The 26,280-nt window shown below is 38.3% G+C and overlaps 1 protein-coding gene across 2 annotated transcripts in view; it reads right to left on the reverse strand.

The window, feature by feature from the left end:
• Window positions 1-26,280, reverse strand: part of ZNF277 (zinc finger protein 277) — a 131,015-nt gene that overhangs the window by 3,858 nt on the left and 100,877 nt on the right. For both annotated transcript variants that reach the window (XM_043463168.1, XM_043463170.1), the window contains exons 5-9: window positions 21,974-22,065; window positions 15,097-15,207; window positions 12,168-12,300; window positions 3,613-3,680; window positions 1,454-1,550 (exon numbers count right to left, since the gene is read on the reverse strand). In XM_043463168.1, the coding sequence (XP_043319103.1) occupies window positions 1,454-1,550; window positions 3,613-3,680; window positions 12,168-12,300; window positions 15,097-15,207; window positions 21,974-22,065 (501 nt within the window). The remainder of the gene's footprint in view (window positions 1-1,453; window positions 1,551-3,612; window positions 3,681-12,167; window positions 12,301-15,096; window positions 15,208-21,973; window positions 22,066-26,280) is intronic.

Below are 26,280 nucleotides of genomic sequence, written 5' to 3' on the forward strand. Positions count from 1 at the left end.
ATTATTTACTCTGTATGCATTCTGCAGTCTAACAAAAGGGTCCTCAGTCTCTAGGTAAACGCAGACCTACTGTACTGTGTGTCTGGACTAGAATTATGACTATAGGTCCTTTGCTTCACAAGTAGATAGGTAATTTTAAATATTCTGCTTTTCCTTTTATACTGTCAAATATGGTGTTTAAACCTGCAAGTTTCTTCTCACTCATATCTTCCCACAAATTACATGTCTTTTGATTTTTACGATGCACAGGCTTATTTTTATTCTGTTCCATTCCTGCAATCGCCCATCTGGGTAAATGCTTCAACTTACAAGCTTACAGAGAATAAAGACCGTCTAACTCTCTGTGAAGGCATTCAGTGTAGCATCACAGGCAGGATAATTAAGAATTCCATGATATGTTATCACTTAAAGTGACTCAGCAGAGGTTGAGGACACCAGTCAAGGATCCTGCAAAGGGAATTCTTACGCAGGATAGAGGGACCAAGGCACCTTTCAATTCAAAGAAGTTAGGATATTGTGAGATTAGGATATTTAAGACTGGAAACTATACACATGTATTAGTGACAACCTGCTTCAGACAAAATAACTCTCCTTTCTCTTGAGTAAATGTCCACAGCCTTTTGAACACCTTCCAGGTCCTTGTTTTACTGAACTAAGAACAGTTTTTATGAATGAGAATGAAGGTGGGTCAAACAGGAGAGTCTGCTCCACTAGTAAAGAGCTGAGTGGGGGGATGGGAGAGAGGGCATATCAGAATAATCCAGTAATATTTTTCTATTATACTCAACTCAGCTCCCAATATAACAAAAGAATAGCATGCAGAAGAGAAAACACGAACTGGAAATGTCCTCAAATTTCTTCTCCTCAAATCCTGGTAACTGGGGGGGCTGTAAAACCACACCCTGGTCCCTGTCCACCTCCATGGTTCCGCACCCTCAGCCCTCCCAAGGGCTCTGTAAATGGCAGCTTTCTCTCTCCTGCTCTCCTTGTTCACCAGCAGGGGAAGCACTGGGAAAGACTCAGAACCTGCCCACACCCCGGGTACAGACTCAGAAGCTGCCCAACCCTGGGTACAGACTCAGAACCTGCCCACACCTTGGGTATAGACTCAGAACCTGCCCACACCCCGGGTACTGTTAATCGTGGTTGCAGATCCAACAGGTTAAGGCAGAACTATCTCATAAACACCTCAGAGGTGGGATGGCATCAGTGGTCTGTGAAATATCAAACTAACAGTCCACCCAGGTTCAGTGAATTCCATTTAACTGCCCCGAGTTCTGCTTCTCTTTGATGGACCTGCCCTGACTCCCATTTTGCTTACAGCACTTTAAGGAAGGGGAAAATAATCAAGAGACTAAAGGTATAAATGACTAAAGGCATGATGAGGTTGCAGTAATTATCAACTTCTCCCTGTCAAAACAAAACAAATGTCAAATGAATCAAAGTATCTCACCTCCATGTGGACACATAATTTCTCAATTGTTTCTGCTTGCTTTTCACAAAACAGGCAGACAGCAGACACAGGGTGCTCTTCCCAATCAGACCAGTCACTGTGTTAAAAATAAAACAGCAAACATGGAGCTTCAAGGGTAACTGAACAGTGACCTGGTATTACTTTCTGCTCCCTAAGAAACCCTGCCAGTCCCTTTCAACTCTGACATTTCTGTAAAGACTGTCATATTATATTATGACTTTTTGATACAATTTTTGAAATTCAAAGCAGCACCATGAAATTAATATAAATAGCAAACAGGTGCTGCTCTATTTTCTTATATTTGCCTCTCTTTCTGAGCAGCTATTTCACTACAAAATCAGCACCATGTCTTTCTGAGACAACCAGATTTAATTTGCAGAGAAGACATATCAGGAGATGGGATGCTCTCTCATTAACTACAACCACTAAGTGCGCATGCTGAGAGGTGCAGTCAGTGCTGAGAGTGTGTTTCTGCATGAAAAATGGCATATTTTAAAAAGGCAACCTTGTATCTTTCATGTGGGAAGTACTGATCATTTTAAATGGGGTAAGTGTTAAATTTGATGGCAGATATAAAAAAGCATACAGGGCCTTTTTTTTTTTTTTAACCACTTTCTCCCTTCCTTGCATTTATTTTTTGAGATACTGTCAACTTCTTGTCACTGCTAAACCAGGAGAAGCAAAATCCCAGGAGAGACAAAAGGCTGAACAGCTTTGAGTGAGAGGAAGATGAATAATGGGGAATCCTTTTAGGTTGAAAAGAATACTTCTTGAGCTTATAATTTCAAGCAAAGAAGCTGTGAATGTTTTAAGTTAGTCATCAATGGGATGAACACAGAACAAAGTTAACCGCAATTTAGTTGTTAAATTCTCTATTCTAACAGTAAGAAGCATGAAGAGTTCAAAGATCATATCAGTTTAAGGTCTAGGGATCAATGGACTAACGAGTAAAGAATTTTGGAGTATATTTTTCTCTGAATTATATATTACCTGTGTGTTCAACGATCAGCTGTAGTAGCAAAACACTATTTAGTTGGAATAACAGTTGTTTTAATTATGTCCAACTTATTTTGGTGTTATCATTAATTTTATTGAAGTATAGTTGATTTACAATGCTGTGCTAGTTTCAGGTATGTAGCAAAGTGATTCAGTTATATGTATATATTCAGTTATATATGTATATATATATATAAAATCATTTTATAAACATATGTTTTTAATAAAATATCTGATAAAAAATCTGGTATTTTTATCAGATTCTTTTCCATTAAAGGCTTTATTACAAGATATTGTCTAATCTCCCATGTTATACAGCAGAACCTTGTTGTTTACCTATTTTATATATAGGAGTGTATATCTATTAATGGCAAACTCCTAAATTAATCAACCCCTTTCCCTTTTAGTAACCAGAAATTTGTTTTCTATGTCTGTTAGTTTATGTTTTGTAAATAAATTCATTTGTGTCATATCTTTAGATTCCACATACAAGTGATATCAATTGATATCTGTTTTTCTCTGACTGACTTTATTTAGTATAATAATCTCTCAGTCCATCTATGTTGTTGCAAATGGCATATCATTATATCATTCTTTTTTATGGCTGAGTAATATTCCACTGTTTGTATACCATATCTTCTTTATCCATTCATCTGTCCATGGACATTTAGGTTGCTTCCATCTTTTGGTTACTATAAATAGTGCTGCTATGAATGTTGGGGTACATGTATGTTTTCAAATTAGAGTTTTCATCTTTTCCAGATATATGCACATGAGGGGGATTGTTGGATCATATGCTAGCTCTACTTTTAGTTTTTTAAGGAACCTACATAATGTTCTCCACAGTAGCTGCACCAATTTACATTCTCATCAAAAGTGTAGGTACCCTTTTCTCCACACTTTCTTCAGCACTTATTATATGCAGACTTTTTGATGATGGCCATTCTGACTGGTATGAGGTATCAAAAGTTATTTTGATTTCAAGTTTTGGCTATATTACATGAAATGATGCATGGCTTACAGAAAGGGTTCTCTTTCTTTTTATTCTATCTTTTCAGAATGGCAACTTAAAAATCAAACTAAAGAACTAGTTTCCTTTTCTTAAAATACTGTGATTAAGCACCATCAATAATAAGTCTTACTCTTCCTGATGCTCTAGCAACTCCCGATCATCTTCTAGTTGAACTTCTTCCCAAGATTTTCCAAGTTCCTTTGAAGGAAGAACAGAGGGGTTAGAGATAAAGAGGGGAGGTGAAGGGGGAAGAGGGGAGAGGAGAGAGAAAGTAGACACTGAACTCGAAACAAAACAAGACAGTACCTAAACGCAAACGGTTTTAAAACAACATAAGCAGAATATAGCAAAGCTGTTATTTCAGGGTAAGAAATGATATATTCTAACTCAAAGTTTAGGATTTAGGATATATCCTAAATGGTTAGGATTTCAGATATATCCTAAATCAAACATTTAAAAAGCATGTAACAATGTTTAATAACATTTTAATATGCTTTTCTTTTTTGGAGAAGCAGAGGTAACCTTTCAGTCAAATTCTTTTCTCTTAAATGTAAATTAGCATTTCTCAGCCCTGGATGTACACAGGAACCTCTTGGGAATCTTTTAGAAAAACCACTAATATCTTTTGAGAGAGACCCTCCTAGCTGGACTCTGTTTCCATCTGAGGTTCCCAAAAGTCAATTTCCCAGACAGCAGCCACAGTGAACTTTCTGCAGGGTATCTTGCTGTTTGTCTAACCCCTCCCAGGGCTGCTCACACTCAAGACAAAATTCAGAGGTCTTCCCATGGCTTATAAGGCCTCCATGGTCTGCCAGGCTCCCTCCCTATCACTGTGTTCCAGCACTTTTTCTCATGCTTAGCTGGCTCTGGTCAGACCACCCTTTGGTTCTTGCTTGAACACAGCAAGCCGACTTCCACCTGGCTACTTCTACACTTGTTGGCATCGTTTGCCTCACATATCCTAACACGGCTCTGTCATCCTGAATGTAACCACTTCTTTTTCTGAACACTGTCTAAAACACCCCTTTTTCAAGTTACTTTTTATTCTGCTAGGATGCTTTATTTTCCTTCAAAGCATTGATCATACCCTGAAATCATTTTGTGGATCTGTTTTCTTATTTTCTGTCTTCTGCACTAGAATGTCTGTGAAGACACGGGTTTTGTTCACTTATATTTCCAGAGTCGGGCATACAGCGGGTACTAGAAATTATTTGAGTTGAATTGTAACTGAAAACGTCTAAAAAATGTGATGCCAATTTAGATCTTACTTCAGAAGTTTTGTGCATGTTGAGTAAATAGTTAATGTATAAAAATCACATGGTACCAGGTAATAGTTGGTACTCAAATATCTACTCAAATCCTTTTTATCTCTTACAGTTCATGGAGGAGTTCCACCTTTGCAGGGCTATGTCAGACAAATTTAGTCATAGTTTCAGCAAAACTTAATGCAGTGATGAGCAGGAATGCTTTCTTTTGGCCCAACCATGTCTCTTTTCTCCCTTGAGTCATTTTTTCTTTCTCTTGGCCTTTCTTCTCTCTCTACTCAATCTTCCTACTGTGCCATGCGAAAACAGACACTGCATTAAAGAGGGATACAGAGAAATATTACTGGGCACTTTTCCAAGCAGTTAAACTATGGTAACTGTCAAGTCCAACCTCACCTGATATAATACAGATATTCCTGTTTTATATCCTTTTCTTTTAGAAAAACATTACCAGAATTCACTCTCAGTTAGAAACATCTTCTCAAGGAAGGTACTCATTTAACTAAAAACAAAGGACTACAAGAGCCATTATGATTTAGACAAAAAGAAAATCTATCATTCGTCAACTTAATGAGAGGTTTTGCAGCTGTCATTATCTATGAGCTAAATGATGCATAAACTCAGACACGCAGAGATTTACCATAACGTCATTAGAGACAGTTAATTTGGACTCCATAATGGACTTCCCAGAGTCGTCATGAAGTGTCTAAGCATCATTATGAACAGTAAGAATGGCCTCACCATTGCCAACAGGATTCTTATTAGATAGAATTTTTGGTGATGAATTAAATCTTTTATGCACTGGTTGGTCTCTTTGCACATGGACTCAAGGCCACTGCTGCAAGATATTACTCAAGGATGGGTCATTTGGGGTATTACCATTCAACAACACAGGCAAATGTTACTTATCAATAAATGTTTTGAGCCCAAAATGATGAAAAATATCTTTCACTGTCAAACTTCCAAAGTCAAAGCATTACTTTACAGCTTTCTCAGTATTGAGTACAACACAGGGATTTATCTAGGCAATACAGCACTAACCATTTACCGCTTGAGAACAAAATGGAACTCTGTGTTCATTAGTATAATAGGAAACAAGTGATTTGAATGTGACAGTGGCTGAGACTTTCCTAGAGTGCTCTGCCTTGGTACAGTTATATGTATGATTTATTATAAGAACAAGACACAAAGAGAAAAAAAAATTTAGTCTCTGATTAAGACACTGTGCCTACTAATGAATCATATCAGGAAAGAGAAGAACACACACATAGAAAACAAAGTTGGGAAGGCATGTCAGTAAAGATGTTCAGAACACCTCCTCAAACCTCTGCATCAGATGGCTTATGATCAATGAGAGGGTGGGAAAAAACATGGGTAAAAAAGGTCCCTTTCACCCAGCACCCTTTCATCCCTAAAACTCACACACTTATACATGCTTACACACAAAAAAATCCATCAGAAACAGAGACAGTGTTTAAATGTAAATAATTACAGTAGAGAGAATTATAACAAAACTGAAAAACAGGTTAAGAGCCTACTTGTGTTGGGGCTTCCCTGGTGGCTCAACAGTAAAGAATCTGCCTGCCAGTGCAGGAGACGTGAGTTCGGTCCCTGGGTTGGGAAGATCCCCTGGAGAAGGAAATGGCAACCCATTCCAGTGTTCTTGCCTGGGAAATCCCATGGACAGAGGAGTCTGGTGGGCTACAGTCCATGGGGTCACAAAGAGTTGGACATGCCTCAGTCACTAAACAACAATTTTTTGTTACAGATGGGTTTGTATATTTTAAAACTAAAAAAATTTAAATAAAAAAATGATACCACTGCAAAAATACTTCCCTTTAGTAAAACTCAGGCCTTGAACCATGAGCACCTACAGAACATGTAGCTGAAGCCTTGAAGATGATGTTAAACAGTCTGCTGCCCTCTGAGGCAAGAGTATTTGAAAATGAAACTGCCTGGGACATTCTCCCCTTAGCTGTTCCCCCCACCCCAACCTCCATTTCATTGAACCCTTCTGTTTGTGAGAAAACAAAGCATGAACTCTAAGTAGATAATTTAGATTATGCAAAAGACCTTTAATATATTTATTTGCAAATCTATCAGTATTTAAAAACTGATATGAATTATTAAACAGGAAAATTATTTCTCCCAAGAAAGAAGATGGAATCTATCAATTTGCTGAGCCCAAAAGGGACCCCAAATAGCCTCTTTGTTTGTTGTTTATTGATCTCCCACCTTTTATGACTCTCAGAGTGTATCTTGCCAGGAATACCCTGGATGCTTCCATTACTGCTGGTCTAAAAATTCTGTTCTGAAGTGGGACACTCTGTGGGTGCATGACTCAATTACCGCACAGACCTACAGGAGAGGTCAAAACATTAATTCTGCACACACCATTACAAAGTGTTGAAATTAATGTGCTTACACATCTGGTTCTCATACCAATCTCTAAGTTCCTTGAAAGTAGCAGCTGTTCTGCCATATTTTTCTTTCTGTTCCACCAGCATCTGGTACCTGGAAAGCACTCAAACGTTTGTAGAATGTATGAAGTCAATGAAATTTCTTCTGAAGGAAAGAGGATGTGAGAAATGGATGTGCAGACACTAGCTACTAAAACAACAATTCAATCTTTTGCCTACATCCACGTACTCATGTCAGTTTTTTCCCTCAGAGGAATAAACAATGAATGACTCTCATTTCTGTTTTCCTTTTTTTCTTCTTTTTAATCCTTAAAAAAAAATAAAGCAGGAAATCCCTGGTGGTCCAGTGGTTAGGACTATGAACTTCCACTGCTGCGGGCCTGGGTTTGATCCCTGGTTGGGGAACTAAGATCTTGCAAGCTAGGTAGCGCAGCCAAAATTTTATAAAATAACAATAAAAAATTGACCTGCTCTTTAAAGTCCTTAAGAAAAAAAAATGTGTTTATTGCTTAACTAAACTTTTAGAATAGTTTACTCTTGATAATATTTACTTTTCATTAATGAAGTCTAAAATAAAACTAAAATGAAAAACCATTGGCCCTCATTTTTCTCCAACTATACACTATTAATATTTGGAACAGTTTTTTAAAATATATTTAGCCTATATATTTTTTATACCTTTATTTGTAATATTCCAAGAACACTATTAAGATTAATACTTCTGATAAGCACTCCTCTAGCTTAAGGCACTGATACATCTTTAGAGATGTTATTAGCTTTTTCAATTCTTTCCAAAGGTTAAGTTTACATCATTTCCAAGCTATGACAAACCTAGACAATGTATTAAAAAGCAGAGACATTACTTTGCTGACAAAGGTCCATATAGTCAAAGCTATGGATTTTCCAGTAGTCATGTATGGGTGTGAGAGTTGGACCACAAAGAAGGCTGAGTGTCAAAGGATGATTGCTTTCAAACTGTGGTGCCTGGAGAAGACTCTTGAGAGTTCCATGGATAGCAAAGAGATCAAATCAGTCAATCCTAAAAGAAGTCAACCCTGAATATTCATTGGAAGGACTGATGCTGAAGCCGAAACTCCAATACTTTGGCCACCTGATGCGGAGAGCCGACTCACTGGAAAAGACTCTGATGCTGGGAAAGACTGGGGGAAGGAGGATAAGGGGATGACAAAGGATGAATCAGTTGAATGGCATCACTGACTCAATGGACATGAGTTTGAGCAAACTCCGGGAGATAGTGAAGGACCGGGAAGCCCGGCATGCTGCAGTCCATGGGGCTGCAAAGCGTCGGACACGACTGAGTGACTGAACAACAACAACAAGGCATCATAACACTTTCTAAGTTTTTTTAAAAAAAATCTTTCCTATGCTTTCCCTGGCAGTTCAGTGGTTAGGACTCTGAGCTTTCATTGCCAAAGGTTCAATCCCTAGTTGGGGAACTAAGATCCCATAAGCTGTGTAGTGTGGTCAAAAAAGGAAAAAAACAAACAAAACCAAAAAATCCAGAAACAAAACACTTTATTGTTTTTGGCCTCAATGGAAAAGCATAGAGAGCTAAGATGGTTAGGGTTGTGGGTTAGAGCCCTTAAGGATTCAATTAAAGTCAGCTTTACCTTGACCATGGGTCATCTTCTCCTTTGGTATAAACGATAATAGGCAAAGGGTGTGTATGTGTGCAGATCATTAAGAATTTATCACCATTAACTGACCAAATCCCCAAACCAACCCAAAGTGTAAGAGGTGGGTACTGGTACTATTTCAACTGTAAAAACTGAGGAAAAATTGAAGGAAACTGATGCAGAAAGCTTTAGCTATGTGACCCTGGAAAATTAACTTCTCTATGCTCTAGTTACCTCATCTATAAAAGAGGATAATGACAAAACCTGTGTCACAGGGAGGTGGTTAAGAGTAAATGACTTAATATAAATACCTAAGACAGTACCTGGCACATCCGTGCATGCGTGCTAAGTTGCTTCAGTTGTGTCCGACTCTTTGCCACCCTATGGACCATAGCCCCCCCAGGTTCCTCTGTCAGTAGAATTCTCCAAGCAAGAATACTGGAGTGGGTTGCCAAGCCCTCCTCTAGGGGATTTTCCTGACCCCAGGAATGAATGTGGATCTCTTATGTCTCCTGCATTCTCAAGAGGGTTCTTTACCTCTTTACTAGCACCACCTGGGAAGCCGGTACCTGGCACATAGTTGGTACTCAAAAGCTGCTAATTAAAACCAAACCAGGGAGAATGGGTACGTGTACACGATGTACGGCTGAGTCTGCTGTCTACCTGAAACTATCACAACATTGTTAACCAGTTACTTCCCAATACAAAATGAAAAGTTGAACCCCCCCACCAAAAGCCTTAAAAAAAAAAACTATCAATATTACCCTGAAGTGATTTAATTTTCATTTTATATGTTATTAAAGCCTTTACATTCTCCTGAAGTACTTCTTTCAAGCCATGATTCATCCCACATGAAATCTGGGCTCTCCGTGGGCAGTACAATCTAGCACGCTCATCTAGAGCCAGCTGGTCCTCACGGATAATTCCAGTTTTCCCAGCCGCACTATTTGATGCCCGTATTGAACTTTTCTAAAAATGCCAGCAAAATCTGAGTGAGCAGTTTCTCTGAAGTATCCTCTAAAAGATAAACACCTCCAGCTATGTACAATGTTCTGCTAATCCTAAACTCTTGACTATTAGTTTAAAAGAACCCCAGAAGGAAGTACTAGTAAATTGCTTCCACAGCTTCCTGCAGTAGCTGAATATTTCTTAGAGCTAACACTGAAGTCCATTCCCTGTTAGATTGGGCTGGGCCCTGAAGTAGCGTTTGCTCTATGAATTAATGACTGAGTGATTTCAAGAGAAGATTGAAAGACTCAAAGGGTGCCTTTACCTTTAGCTAGTTGTAAAACATTTGTAGCAAACCACAGCAACCTCTCAGAGACAATCTTTAAACACATGCTAACCTTATTTCTCAAGGGGAATTTTATTTTAATATGCTAAGGATTAGTTAGAACAGGCAAAAATTTTATCCTAAAGCAGAGACTTCCAACATAATTCAGAATATGTTTTCTGTCCAATAGATAAAATGGCTCATTATTATCAATTATGCCTTTTGTGGCCAATGGATTTGGATTAAAATTCTTTCAAATTAAGAGCAAAAAACACTTTCTATTTGCTTTAGAAAGCTGTCAGAACTGGAACTCCTCATCTTTCTATCAATTCCAATGCAGAATTACTTAACTCCTTCTCTTGTCATGAGTAGTCTTGTTAGAGAACCACTGACTGCAACTGCTAATCCTAGACAGGCACGATAACAACCACTTTGTAGGAGTTATCATAAACAACAGGAGGTCCTGGGAAGTAATGTACAACTAACAAGTTACCACCAACTGGAAGAATTCAGGAAAGGTCAAAGGGAGAGAGGAGATGCCAGTCCATATGTCCTACTAATTTCCCAGAATCCTTCCTGCTGAAATCCATCTTAGCTGAGAGATGTGCACGCCACCAGGAATACCCATGAGTCAAAATGATTGGCCACAGACAACCAGGAAACTAAACCACTTACCATAAAACCTGAAACTGTGAGCCATGTGGCAGAACAGTTCTCCTGGGTTCCTTTGCTGCTCTTCCCCTGGTGCCCCTTCTCAATAAAGTCTCTTGCTTTGTCAGCATAAGAATCTCCTTGGACAATTCATTTCCAAGTGTTAGACAAGAGCCCACTCTTGGGCCCTGGAAAGGGTCCCCCTTCCCACAAGAGTTTCCTTCCTTTGCTATGTATATGTAAAACAAAAATCAGCAGACTGGGTGCAGGGCTGGTAGCACTCTCCAGTCAGTATGTCAATAAAAAATCTCTTTTTAAATTTCCAAATGCACCTAAAGAGAAGGACATTTGCCTCCAATTGAATACCTCTTCTTACACAAAAAGGACTGTAATCTACAGAGGCCAGTAAATGGTATGGAGGTTTCTGGGCAAGGAGAGTTTACAAAGTATTTAAAATCCTTGACATGGTAACCCCATCAATCCATCATATATATATATATTTGGGGTGTGTGTGTGTGTGTGAAAGAAAGGCAAAGATATTTTAAAGGGGGAAAAGGTCATGAGTGAAGAGACTATAAATGATTATCTAGCACAGTACCCAGCACACCCAGAAAAGAATTTAGAAAAGAATATAGAAGTCCCTGTATTAATATATACAGAAGTATATAGTATACTGGAGAAGGAAATGGCAAACCACTCCAGTACTCTCGCCTGCAAAATTCCATGGATGGAGGAGCCTGGTAGGCTACAGTCCATGGGGTCGCAAAGAGTCGGACATGACTGAGCGACTTCACTTTCTTTCTATAGTTCCTTTTGGAGAACGAAATGGCAACCCACTCCAGTGTTCTTGCCTGCAGAATCCCCATGGACAGAGGGGCCTGGTGGGCTACAGTCTATGGGGTTGCAGAGTTGGGCACAACTAAGCAACTAACACACATACATACATATAGTGTACGGAATATAATAGTATATAGAAGTCCCTGTACTCAAAGTGGTGGTGGTGGTTTAGTCACTCAGTCGTGTCTGACTCTTGCGACCCTGTGGACTGTAGCCCTCCAGGCTCCTCTGTCCATGGGATTTTCCAGGCAAGGATACTGGAGTGGATTGCCATTTCCTTCTCCAGGGGATCTTCCCAACAAGTAATAGACAATAAATGGGTGGCAATGTGTGGCTATCCAGATGTTTTACATTTATTTATTTGAGCAAGATCCCTACGATTTCTAGAGACACAACCTTTTTACTATATAAACAAGTTCTAGAGACACAACCTTTTTACTATATAAATACCTGGCAAACTAAGAGACAAATCAAATCACGTTACCTTTTGTAAACTAACCATTTAAAAATTAACCATTGCTTCAAAGTATCCCTCAACCACATTTTGATGTTTGTAGACAGGCAATCAAATTTTAAATTATGAAGAGAAAAGAAAGCCTTACCAAATAATTGATGACATAAAATCGGTCATATTCTCTGTTCTTAGGATTGATCCGACGATGCTGTTTTTTCCTCATATGATCTTTAAGTGTATTTTTGTCCCTGAAGGTCTTCTCACAATACAAGCACTGCAAGCTACAAGAAAGACACAAACACTGAGATTAAATAAGTCCCTTGAATAGCTCCTGCAGCAGACCTTTATAATTATTATTATTATTGGGCCTTAAAATTTACTCATTTTTTAGGTCTCATACAGTTTTCAAATGGGATATAATATCTTTTTTGGAATCCCTCTCCCTTTATTCATTTGGCTTTAAAGGATGTGTATTGTGGTTTATTTTGTAGTTGGCTATACTTGCCAACTTGGCTATTTAGTCAAAACTATGATAAAGGTATCAATCACCCAAAAATGATTTTGGTGCTTTACTAATTGAATTGAAATATCTATTCTAAAAATGAAAATGAAGGTATGTTCTTCATATAATTATAATGATAACCCGCACTGGCTGCTTCCACTGAGTGTAACGATTAGTCTGGTTTGGCATATCCTGTGACCTGATTTGCAGGGTTTAACTCCTAGCTCCAGCTGTGGGACTTGGTCAAGTTACTTGCTATCTCTGTTACCACTCATTTTCTGATCTCTAACCTGAAGATAACACATTTTAGAGTATACTTACGACAATGTATACAAATAAATTCATAACCATGAGACTAATTTACACAAAATATGAACAATACATGAACACATTTAAACCATGCTTTATTTATATATATATATGAATAAAATGCCTAGCATATTCATGGCACACAGTAAGTGCTACTTTTACTATATTATCATTCACATGTACCTTCTGCTAGAGTATTTTCCCTAACTGGGAATCATTACCTAATGAGGCAGTAATGACCAGTTTTGAACAGATTACTAGCAAAATGTCTTTTCTCATACTAAGCTGGACAGTTGATACTGCCTGGAACTTCTACCCAACAGTCATAAGAGTTCTACTTTCTAGTCACAAAGAATTCATGAAAACACTAAAATTATAACTGAGCAGGACACTGTGGGGCATTCCCAGGACACAACACTTCCACCATGTCCTCTGTCTGCCTCTTGCCTGTAGAAAAGTTGTAGTCTTCCAGGCCTCCCCTGACTCACAAAAGTCTTTCTCAAGAATTAATGATTGACAAGATAGGAACATGTAGTGACAAAAACAGCAGTTGGGTCAGGAGAACTTGCATGAATTTGAATAGTAAATCAGCCATATGGCAGTCATGGCATCTTTAGTTCCTTCTTGAAGTACCTGAAGACCATGGGCACGTGGGCTCCAGATCTACTGGAACCTGAGGATTGATAATGTTAACCCTTGTGACACCGGCCTGTTACCTCAACATCAATCAATCAGAGAACTGTACATAAGCTGATCAAACATCCTGTGATTATCCTCCCTCAACTTGCCTTTAAAAATGCTTCCCTGGACACAGACATAGAGAACAGATGTATGGACATGGGGTGGTGGGAGGGAGGAGGAAGGAGAGGGTGAAATGTATGGAGAGAGTCACATGGAAACTTGTGTTACCATATGTGAAATCGAGAGCCAGGGGGGATTTGCACTATGACTCAGGGAACTCAAACAGGGCCTCTGTGACTATCTAGAGGGGTGGGCTGGGGAAGGAGGTGGGAGGGGGTTCAAGAGGGAGGGGACATACATATACCTATGACTGATGTTTGGCAGAAGCCAACAAAATTCTGTAAAGCAATTATCCTTCAATTAAAAACTAAATAAATTAAATTAAAAAACTGCTTCCCTGAAACCCAGTAGGGAGTTCTGGTCTTCTGAGCACGAGCCACCTGTTGTCCTTGTGTGGCCCTTGCGAAAACCTTTCTGTGTTAAACGGATGTTTTGGTGTGCTTGGTCTCACTGTGTGTTGGGCACATGAACTTGGGTTTGACAACAAAATGACTGAAATAAGTTTTTGTTGCTATTTTGAATTCTTTTCCATCTTTACCAAACAACATCTCAATTATTTTTTATGCCACAGAAGTAACTATATTCTTTTATAGCAATAAGTTGATTAAGGATATTCATTACTGCTAGTCTTGCTAGAGAACACACCTGGTATTATTTTATAAATGAAGGATCATTCATTAAAAGAGTGAAGAGACCTGTTTTAATGTACTGTTGATACCAGAATATGAATTTAGAATTTTATAGTAGGTATTTCTTGCTCAATGTTACGGCTCCAAATGTTGTGGGCTGAGACACCACATTATTAGTACTATATTTAAGTGAATAAAGTTAGGGTTTGAGAGTAAAATCTTGAGCCCTTCCTTAGAAAGAAGAGTGAGCCCACATTTTGGTGATGTAGAGAATTTTCTTCCCTATTTCTACAAGTTAAACAGTCAGAATATAACCTCAAGAAAAGTGGAGTGTTATGATATATAAATGTAAATTAACACTAAAGTTAAAAAAATACAAGCAGGATGCTATGTTTCGCCTAAAGTTGAAAAATGTCTAGGAATCTGACTTTACTAAATGTGTAGAATAATTATAGAGAGAAGTATAGAAATTATGAATCCAAAGTGAAGAACAGTAGTTACTCAGGGAGATACTAATGAGGAAGGGAACAAAGGGAGACTCAAGGGACATAGTAACATTCTCTTTCTTATGCTGGTAAGTATATTTTTCATACCCTATATAACATACCTTATAGTGGTATATACATTGTTTGCTACATATGACATTTATATTTAAAGGTGACTAAAAGGCAATATGATCTACACAAAATAGACTGTCATATAAAATGGGAACTCCTCCAACATGAGAAATGAGAAAATTCTATTTTTTTAATTACTTGTGACTATTAATTTTTAAAAATTCAGTGGAGTCCGAGGTTAAGATAGCTTTAGGCTGTGTTTCATAAAGATGTACTTACTTGTCAAGCTTTTTCTGTAATGTACACAGAAATTCACTGCAGTTTACAATGTTGTCTGGCAATCCAATGTTGAAAGCATGTTCTCTGGCCATGTGGTTCAAAAGAACAGATCTAGGAAGAAATTTGAGCCATCTGCATTATTTATAACTCATCTAGGAACAAATCAGGTCAGAAGTAGCATTTATATAATGATAACAATACTAATTAGAAGACAAGCAAAGGTTAAACACCGCGACATACCAGAGTGGGTTACCATTTCCTTCTCTAGGGAATCTTCCCAACTCAGGGATGGAACCTGAGTCTCCTGCATTGGCAGGTGTATTTTTTTTTTACCACTGAGCCACCAGGGAAGTCTATGTAATAGTATGCATAAACATATCAGTTCTTTAAAGGGAGTCCACAATCTGTCACTGAGCAGGATTACACTCTACTGGTGAATTGAGTATCTGTCCTTTAAACTATTAAATAAATGTGCTTTGCCTACTCTTCCAATTAATGAGGAAGCGACAACCGCTCAAGTGAAATATATAAACAAATATAACCCAGGATCACAGATATTTAGTTATCTTATCATTGGATGCAAAACTGGAATCCACAGTTCACATATCTAATTTCATGTAAAGGTTATGATAACTTGCATACACAATGACCATCTTTTGATCAGTTCATGTATAGAAGGAAAATTTTAATTTATGTAATATAGTGTAACTTTTACACAGAAAAAATCTTATGTGTAAAATACATACTTTGGGTGTTTACCATAAATTTAGTTCATAAAACAAAGGTGACAGTTTTTGGGAACTTATTAGTACACATACCAATGATAGACTATGTACAGTGACATTACACAGTTTATTTTTTCTAGCTTGTTTAGACACATAGCTGGCCCCAAATTGCTTTCATTGTTTTTTTTTTCTCTTCAGAAAGTGAAATATAGCAACCACCTTCATGAAAATGTTTTGCTTTTTTCTTTACTATATAATAGATACATTTATGAATCTCATAGTTCATATGTCCATTTGTAAAATCACTTAAGTATTACAGACAAATATGAATAAAACTAGTATGTGCTGGACTACTCCACAGTACCTTCTGGGCCTGTAAGGGGATCCCCCAGGGACAGCCCAGACAGAGCTGGACTTTTCCAGGGGTTCTAGGCATGAGGCCCAGGCTGAGGAAGGGTCCAGGCAGAAGCAGAGGTGGGGTCCTCTTTCAGGGGTTGGGATGGGTGAGTGGCAGGCTATGTGAGGCAGACGGTTGGAGAGCTTCCCCTAACCTCAAGGCTGTACTGGGGCAGAGTTCAGTGCCTCTAGATCCAGACCCTATATTGTACCTGGAAGGATTCAGCAATCATTAACAGCTGGTTCAAGGCCTATGGATGAATTAGGAGGATTACTTCACCCTAGTCTGTGTGGCATTAGGATCTCTCACTTTTTTAAGAGTTGTACTGAATGTACTTATGGGAGATTACTACTCTCATTTCTCTGGGACCTAAAGGCTTGATATCTAGGGTTCATAAGTTAGGAGATGGGAGCTAAGCCAATGCATTTTTCCTCTCTCAAATATTTCTCCCTTGTTTCATAGTAGGAATAAAGGTTTCCCTACATAGTTAAACAATGTAGTTTGCCTGAAGCAGTATCAATTGGGATAAATGATAGATTGGCCACAAAACTTAAAAGGAAAATCTGGGGAATGAGATGATCATAGGGGATTTTCAACAAAGTTCAAGCACCGTTCTAAGTATCTAGAAACACACATGTGCAGGGCTGTGTGCATCCCAAGGAAATCCCTGAGAATACCCTAATCTTTCACCTGTGGCTGACTCTGAGACTCTACACAAGCAGGGAGTGAAGGTTAAGGCAGAGTTGTAAACTGATGGAGCACTGAAGATAGGTCCCAAGTCAAACACAGAACTCCTTGTCAAAGGGAAGAAGGTACGTTTTCTCAAGGCATTTAAGTAAATTGCTGCCATATCATTATTGAACACTGAGCTGAGTATATATGTTCAGCAGCCATACCTGACAAAGAATACATGCTTCAGAGAACGAGTTCAGGACACTCACTAAATACACAAATAGCAACAACAAAAACTCTGGTTGGGTAGGGGACAAATCTAACTTCTGTAGTTATCACATTATTTAAAATGTTGAGTTTTCAACAAACAAATTACAAGACGTGCAAAGAAAAGAAACTATGGTCTACCATATGAAAAGAAAGTAGTCAGTAGAAACTGTCACTATTTCTGAGTAAGCCCAAATGTTGGACATAACAAAGATCATAAGATAAATTAGATTATAAAAATATGTGCAAAGAACTAAAGAAAACCATGACTAAATAATCAAAAAAAAGGTATGAGAAGGATACCCTGACCAAAATGGGAATACTAATAAAAAGACAGAAATTCAACAAAACAGACAAATTCTGGAGATGAAATGTATAGTAACTGAAATGAAAAATTCACTAGAAGGGCCCAAAAGAAAATTTGAACTGGCAGAACAAAGAATCAATGAACTTGAAGATCAATTGAGATTTTCCAGTCTGCGGAAGAGAAGAAGAAACAATGCTGAAAATTAAATTGAGCCTTAGAGATTATTACATCTACCAATCTATGTATAATAGGATTCCCCAAAAGCAAAAAGGATAGGGGCAGAAATAATATTTGAAGAAATAACAACTAAAAACTCCCCAAATTTGATGGAAAACATTAACTCAAACATTGAAGAAGCCCAACAAACTTCATGTAGAATAAATCAGAGAGACTCATACCGAGAGAAAAAATGAAGATGAAATCAAGACATTCCCAGATAATAAAACCTGAGAAAATTCATTGTTAAAGGACTTGGCCAATAAGAAACTAAAACAAATTCTTTGGGATAAAATAAAATGATGCTAGATAGTAATTCAAACATACATTAAAAAAAATAAAAAATAAAAACATACATTAAAAAAATAAGCACCAGTAAAGGTAGTCACATAGTCAAATATAAAAGGCAGTATAAATGAATTTGTTTATAAATCTTTTCTTCCCGTATCTGATGTAAAAATAACTGCATGAAACAAAAATTTTAAAGACATGTTAATGAGCTTATTATGTATAAAGATGTAATTTATGTGACAACAATAGCACAAGGAGTGGGGGAAAAGCAATCCATCTTGGAGCAAATTTTTTGTGTATTGTTGAAATTACACTGGTATTAACCTGAGTTCAACTGTTTTAAGTTAAAATCTCAATTGTATTCCCCAGTGAATTATAGTGGATAGTGAGTGGACCACTAGAAAATAACTCAAAAAATAAGGTAAAAGAAACAAGGGAATTGAAATGGTGTGCTAGAAAATGTCTACTCAACAATAAAGAAGGCAGTAATGGAGGAAAGAACTTCTTAAAAACTTAATAAATAAAGTAAACAGCAAAATGGTATAAGTAAATCCCATCTCATCAGTAATTACACTACAATAAACATAAATATAGGATAGCAAGAATGTACTCGTTTTTCTATCCTTGACCATTACCCACGCCATATGTTTTTCTATTCTTTTTGTGCCTGGGCTGGAAGAACACAAATATAATCCCCAAACATTGCTAATATTGTGCATAGCTAGAATCAGGTTATATTGTTAATCTTTCATTATAAACAGACCTTTTCATAAATAAGAGCTGCAGAAGGAAAGAGGACATTTTATAAAAATAAGACATGCTTATCTTTATCATTGGTTAAAGTTACCTGGCAAGTGGTGCAGTGATAAAGAATCTGCCTACCAACGGAGAAGATGCAGGAGACACAGGTTCGATCCCTGGGTTGGGAAGATCCCCTGGAGTAGGAAATGGCAACCCACTCCAGTAATCTTGCCTGATAAATTCCATGGACAGAGGAGCCTGGCAGGCTACAGTCCATGGGGTTGCAAAGAGTCAAAGAGTGAGCACCCACACATGCACGTGCACTTGGCTGTATGGTGCAAGATAAAGCAAACTTCTGTCTCTGCAACAGGCTGACTGCCTTTCTCTGTCAAACTTTCAATCCTTATATCCTGATACCCATGTATCCCTGAGTTTAATATAAATCATAAGGATATATATTTCAAATCATGTCAGTATCTACATTTATCATAAAATCTTAAGCTATAGAAAACAAAAATATTTGTAGATTTTTAATACTAGAGATTCTTAATAATAGTCACATGGCTCCTCACTGGGTTAATAATAGTCTTAATGTTAAATCAGAAATAACATGTTAAAAGGAAGTAGCAGTGCTTGGTAAGCTTTTTGATAGGGAGGTGGTCCTCACTTCCATCCCCATAAATCTTTTTGATATAGACAGTGTTAAAAGCATAATGACTGGCCTTGGCATAGGTTTTCCTCTATGCTAACTGATCTATATGAGTATCAAATCTTCATAACTGGTGTTTTCAACATTGATGCTTCATCCAAACCCTTTTCTAAATTCAAACAAATAGTCACCCTCTCCTTTTCCATGTTTTTCAGACAACAATGTCAGTTACTGTGCTTAGCCGTTTTTTTAAAACTAAAGACTGCTTTCCTTCAAGTGGGCAGCAGAATGGTTGTCCACTCTAGGTTGTCACTAAAACTATTCCCATTCCCTAGAGGTTACAACTTCATGACTTGTATTTAAGTTAATGTACACTTGTAAATATTACTGTTGTATAAAAAGAACTTAGTCTGGTCTTTGTCTTTGGCTCCAGGCACTGGACCTCAAAAACCCTCGAAAGTTCTCTAAGATTACTTTTGTTATGCCAATAAAGTGACTTGTGGTAGGCTTCTAGAATGCTTCAGAATGGGGGTTGATTGCCAGAAAGACTAAATAACTAAGTGATCAAAGTTTAGGAATCCAGAGCCACCCTGACCTTCAGAAAGGAGAGAGGAACTGGAGACTAAGTTCCATAATTAAATTAAGTATGCTCACATAATGAAGCATGTAAAAATTCTGGATACCAAAACTCAGTGAAGATTCTTGGTTGGTGAATACACTGACATGCCAGGAGGTGATAGATTCTGATTCTTTGAGAAGGCACAGAAGTTCTGTGTTAAGGATCCATCCGGACCCAGCTCTACATGTCTCTTAATCTGACTATTCCTGATCTGTATCTTTTATGGTTAACACTTTTCTGAGTTTTGTGAGTCATTCTAGTGAATTAATGAACCTAAGCAAATTAGAAGCACAAGCTGGAATCAAGATTGCCGGGAGAATTATCAATAACCTCAGATATGCAGATGACGCCACCCTTACGGTAGAAAGTGAAGAGGAAGTAAAAGCCTCTTGATGAAAGTGAAAGAGGAGAGTGAAAAAGTTGGCTTAAAGCTCAACATTCAGAAAACTAAGATCATGGCATCTGGTCCCCTCACTTCATGGGAAATAGACGGAGAAACAGTGGAAACAGTGGCAGACTTTATTTTTTTGGACCCAAAAATCACTGCAGATGGTGATTGCAGCTATGAAATTAAAAGACGCTTACTCCTTGGAAGGAAAGTTATGACCAACTTAGATAGCATATTAAAAAGCAGAGACATTACTTTGCCAACAAAGGTCTGTCTGGTCAAGGCTATGGTTTTTCCAGTGGTCATGTATGGACGTGAGAGTTGGACTGTGAAGAAAGCTGAGTGCTGAAGAATTGATGCTCTTGAACTGTGGTGTTGGAGAAGACTCTTGAGAGTCCCTTGGACTGTAAGGAGATCCAACCAGCCCATCCTAAAGGAGATCAGTCCTGGGTATTCATTGGAAGGACTGATGCTGAAGCTGAAACTCCAAGACTTTGGCCACCACATGTGAAGAGTTGACTCACTGGAAAAGACACCGCTGCTGGGAGGGATTGGGGGCAGGAGGAGAAGGGGACGACAGAGGATGAGATGGTTGGATGGTATCACTGACTCGATGGACATGAGTTTGAGTAAACTCTGGGAGTTGGTGATGGATAAGGAGGCCTGGCATGCTGCGATTCATGGGGTCGCAAAGAGTTGGACATGAATGAGCAACTGAACTGAACTGAACTGAAGCAAATTATTGGTGGAAATCCCTGAATTTGTAGCCAGTTCGTCAGAAGTGCAGCTATCCAAGGGAATCTCTGAACTTGTGTGGTGTCTAAAGAGGGGGCAGTCTTGTAGGGGATGACCGCCCTTAAACCCACAGTGAAGTGAAGTGAAGTGAAGTGAAAGTCACTCAGTTGTGTCCAACTCTTTGCGAACCCATGGACTGTATAGTCCATGGAATTCTCCCAGCCAGAATACTGGAGTGGGTAGCCTTTTCCTTCTCCAGGGGATCTTCCCAACCCAGGGATCGAACCCAGGTCTCCTGCACTGCAGGCGGATTCTTTACCAGCTGAGCCACAAGGGAAGCCCAAGAATACTGGAGTGGGTAGCCTATCCCTTTTCCAGTGGAGTCTGATGCTAACTCTGTGTGGTTAGTTTTAGAACTGAATCAGAGTATATCAGTTGGTTTTAGGCCAGTTGGGGTTGGTGACAGAATTACCAATTCCCCATTTATTTTCCCCCTTAGATCTTTATCGTTTTTAATGTTTAAAAATAAAACACCAAAAGCTGCTGAAGGTTTAGAGTTTACAAGTTAATACAGAAGGGCACATCTGTTGCACATGATCTTGGCCTGTCAACAGATTTTAAAAAGCCCTACAACATTAAACACAAATCTATTTCTGGCTTTTAAAAAATTTTATTCCCCTACTTTGCTTAGAGCAAAACATTCCATCTTTGATGTTTGGTGTATTAAAAAAAAATTACTGTGGATATATTAAAGGGGACTGAGCCAATTCATGTAACTTAATCTATATAAGATTAAAACACCCACTGTCAGTGTTTTGGTAAGTTTTCAGATGAAAAACAGTAACATTTAAATACACACTCAACAGCTACCTGTTTCCGAGGAATTCCTCACTGCAAAACATACAAATGCCATGAAAGCTGTTGTCATTTCGTTCTTGTTGCTGTTGCTCCAGAATTTCTTTCTGTAAAGGAAAAACAGATACATTATGTTATCTTTAATAAATGCATAGCTAGTGAAAAATGTCATGGTCTGGTTGAGAGGAAACTGGAGAGAGGCACAAAGGAAGTATACGAACACTGATGATATTTCAAATTTCTGCATTCCTGTTCTTGGACCCAAACTCCAGGTCTATACAGTTAAATGCCAGAAAACATAGTATTTGGATAGCTATGTAAGAAACAAAGTCAACAGGGTCTTACCATCCTTTCCCGACTCTGTCCTTTCTCCTCTCTTTATCAGTCATCTCCCAATCTCACTCTCTTCCAAAAGCAAAAATGTGCTCCTTTCTGGAATTCTCAGTTTGTAATCAAGTTCTGATCAAAGCTTTTTACTTGATCTTTCATGTTACTTCTCGCCACCAATCCCAATGCCATCACCCTCAATCCAGTCTCTAGTCAGTCATTACGAGATGACTATGAGTAAGTCCCCTAGAGGGTCTGCCTGATTTTAGTCCTTTTTTCTACCATATTCATCCTCTCTTTGGCAGGTGGAAAAACCTCTTAAAATTATTTTCATGTACAATTATCTTGTTACTCTCCAATTCATATAATTTAAAACATGCGTCAGTAACATCCTAGTCTATTCCCATTTCTGCCATGTAGTCAGTTCTGAACTACAGTACAACAGGTAAAGAGTTCAGAATCTGAAACATTGAGAAGAACTAGATTTGAAGCCTGGTGTGCTGCGCCCTATGGGTTTGCAAGGAGCCGGACACCACTTAGTGACTGAACAACAACTACAACTCACTTGTACTTGATATTTTATTTAACCTCTATAATACTTAGTTTTCTCAATTTTAAGATGAAAATATTACCTCACAGCATTGTTTACAGGATAACATCAGAAATTTGCATAAAGAATTCAAATTGCACATGTGTATGGTCAGGCCACTCAAGATGGCTGTTCTCCTGCTCTCTGTACATCTCCTGCCCTACCAGCCCCTGCTTCACTTCTATCTTACGTACAGGACTGACCATAAAGAAGGCTGAGCGCCGAAGAATTGATGCTTTTGAACTGAGGTGTTGGAGAAGACTCTTAAGAGTCTCTTGGACTAAAAGGAGATCAAATAAGTCAATTTTAAAGGAAATCAACACTGAATATTCATTGGAAGGACTGATGCTGAAGCTGAAGCTCCAACACTTTGGCCACCTGATGTGAAAAGCCCACTTATTGGAAAAGACCCTGATGCTGGGAAAGATTGAAGGCAGGAGAAGTGGGTGACAGAGGATGAGATGGTTGGATGGTATCACTGACTCAATGCACATGAGTTTGAGCAAGCTCTGGGAGATGAAGGACAGGGAAGCCTAGCGTACTGCAGTCCATGGGGTTGCAAAGTGTGGAATACGACTGAGTGACTGAATAATAACAACAACACATGACTGACATTCCTACACACAAGCCTCAGGCCCCAGCTAGTGATTGTTCTTATCAAAGGGGCAGTGAGGGGCATGCCCCTTTACTGGTCTCCTGGTAACTAAGGAGCTCATCTGACCTCACTTCCCCTCTAATTGGTAACTTGCTTTACCATCGTCTCTTTTGCTTGCTTTATCTTCTGAATGGATATGAAAGCTCTTTGAAATTAAAAGAGAGTATTTTATGCTGTTCTTATTTTACATCTGTATACTACTCTTCAGCTACTCTTGTAACATGAAGCTCAAAATAGGAACTTCATAAAGTCTATTACTGACTCTATAAATATTTGTAGGACAGCCTAAAAATGAGCTAGTATCTAGAAGCTTAACAAATTCCATTGGTACGTCTGGAAATCTATCACCAAACATTTAGAAATATTAATCCACTGAAGAAAAAAAATTAAGATACTGCCACAATAAAAATCAATTCAATCAACTTTTGCTTTCAGTCATGATGAAAATAATGGATACTGGACTTCCCCTTCCCCTGTAAACTACTATAAAACAAGTTGCTTCATATATTGTACCTGTTTTCAGAAAATGGATAATAGCACTGTGATGGATGAGTAAAAATAAATAATACATTGCCAGTTTTCTGTTGGGTAGTATTTTCCAAATCACAACACAGGGAAGTTAAACCCAAAAGAAGGGTATATATCTACCTCAGTTGGTGGAGAAGAAAAAAAAAAGACTGGCATTCAGCATACTTTAAAAGCAAGAGAAATTTGTGGGACAATGTACTACAGAGAAGAGAGCTTCAGAGGAAGAGCTCAAGAAACCTGGACTGGGATTCTTTATATCTTTGTCCAAACACTGAGCTTTCTCTCTATATAGGGTTAGTCCCTGGTGGCTCAGTGATAAAGGATCCACTGCAATGCAGGAGACATGGGTTTGATCCTGGGGTTGGGAAGATCCCCTGGAGAAGGAAATAGTAACCCACTCCAGTATCCTGCCTGGGAAATTCATGAACGAAGTCTGGTGGGCTACAGTCCATGGGATCAAAAGGGTTGGACACAACTGAGTGACTAAACCACCATCACAACCAATGTATAGGACAAGACTCTGTGAGGCCTGATAGGGGAGTTTCCAGGGGCTGTGAAGCTTAATGGGGATTCTAGAAGCCACAGCATTGGACTCAGTATGTTGGAACCTGACATACAGAATGGAGAGACCTTACTCAACACTTCAGGCACACAGCAAATATAAAAGAACACTTTTTACTCCATGAAGCTTAGGGCTTTCTGTTGGTGGCAAGTGGATAGATAAAAGCAAAAGAAACAAAGGGAGTAAAGTTGATGTATCAGAAAATTTTAATTATTGCTTTTTAAGTTAATCATACATAAAAACTGAAAGTGACAGTAAAAGTCAAATTAAAGGAAAAGCGAACCTTCACAAACATGTATAGTCCAACTGAAAAAGAGAAAACACATCTCAGAGCCTTTTATTTACAGCTATGTTAGCAGCAACCAAAAAAACCCAACAGATAATGCTCTTGATAAATAAAGATCACTTTAAATACCCCGCAGTAAGGCTGAGCAATACTTTCTTGGCCTGCTCCTGTTTTTGGACTATGAGACCAGTTAACACTTATTAAAATCATCTTTCTGGCTCATATTTCTCAGGCTGGTGATGATATAACCCAAAGTTGGCTAAAGAAATATCTTACTGAATATTTCCCTGGTTTTGATTCAGCACAAACATAACACATTTCTGAGTTTAAACCACAGTGATACTAAGCCATCTACAGTTTACTTTGGCCAAATTTAAGTTTTATCAGTTGACCCTAATTGGTACAACCTAAGTATAGACACCTGAAGCTGTGTGTAAATTCTTCTTAGGAGAGCCTAATTTGCATTTTGGTGAGTTAGAAGGAGCATGGCCTAGACAGGGCAGTAAAGCCAGAAGCCACTTTTTAGTGGCAAGTAGCTAAAACTGCTCCATTCTACTTGCATCCTTGAGCTTCTCTCACGTGGTGGAACTATGGCTTCTTGGCTAGTTTATCTGCACTACCTACAACCACAGTGAGAGAGACAAGGACTCTAGCGTTCTTGTGTCACCCTTGATCTGGCTGGTCCCGTACAACTTCTTTCATTTTTATTTAAGTTCATTCTTTTGAGATCTGCCTTCTGCTCGCTGCCCAAACTTTTTTTAAACTCTTTCCCAGACCTTTTGCCAAGTGAAGCTGCTTAAACCATGTGTTGTTTCACCTCTGCTTTCTCTTTATTTGCATAAGACCTCTCTCATCTTAATATTATCAATGTAAGAAAGAGTTCTATAAGGCAGGGAATAATGGACGTGGCATGTCAGGTAGTTCAGCTTTAGTCAGATTCACTGCTCCAACTGTTCAGTTCCAACTTGTATTCTGGCCATATTTGACTCTTGTGATTGCAATGACATGCATACTCTACCTATTCCTTCTTGGTTATTTTCCTATCTCTCCATTAACATATTCTATTTCTACTAGCCACAACTAACCTCTCCAATAAGATTTCCTTTCTGACCAATACTGCTCAGTACTGACCTTTTAGAATTTGAGAACTGAAAGGGACCTCATGAAACTACTTACTAACTCCCTATAAAGAGATGTTAGGGTGACCTATTTAAAGCTACAAAGCTACTTGGTGCCATATTTGAATACCAAATTTGCTTTTTTCCCCAGATGGTACCCAGTGTAGCATATTTAGACACAAAGTATATGACAATAAGTGTTATATTTAGTAAACAAACCAAGTTCAGAATCCAAGGCGTAGATATATGCAAAGGCA

The sequence above is a fragment of the Cervus canadensis genome, chromosome 3 (assembly GCF_019320065.1).
Source record: "Cervus canadensis isolate Bull #8, Minnesota chromosome 3, ASM1932006v1, whole genome shotgun sequence".
NCBI lineage: Eukaryota > Metazoa > Chordata > Mammalia > Artiodactyla > Cervidae > Cervus > Cervus canadensis.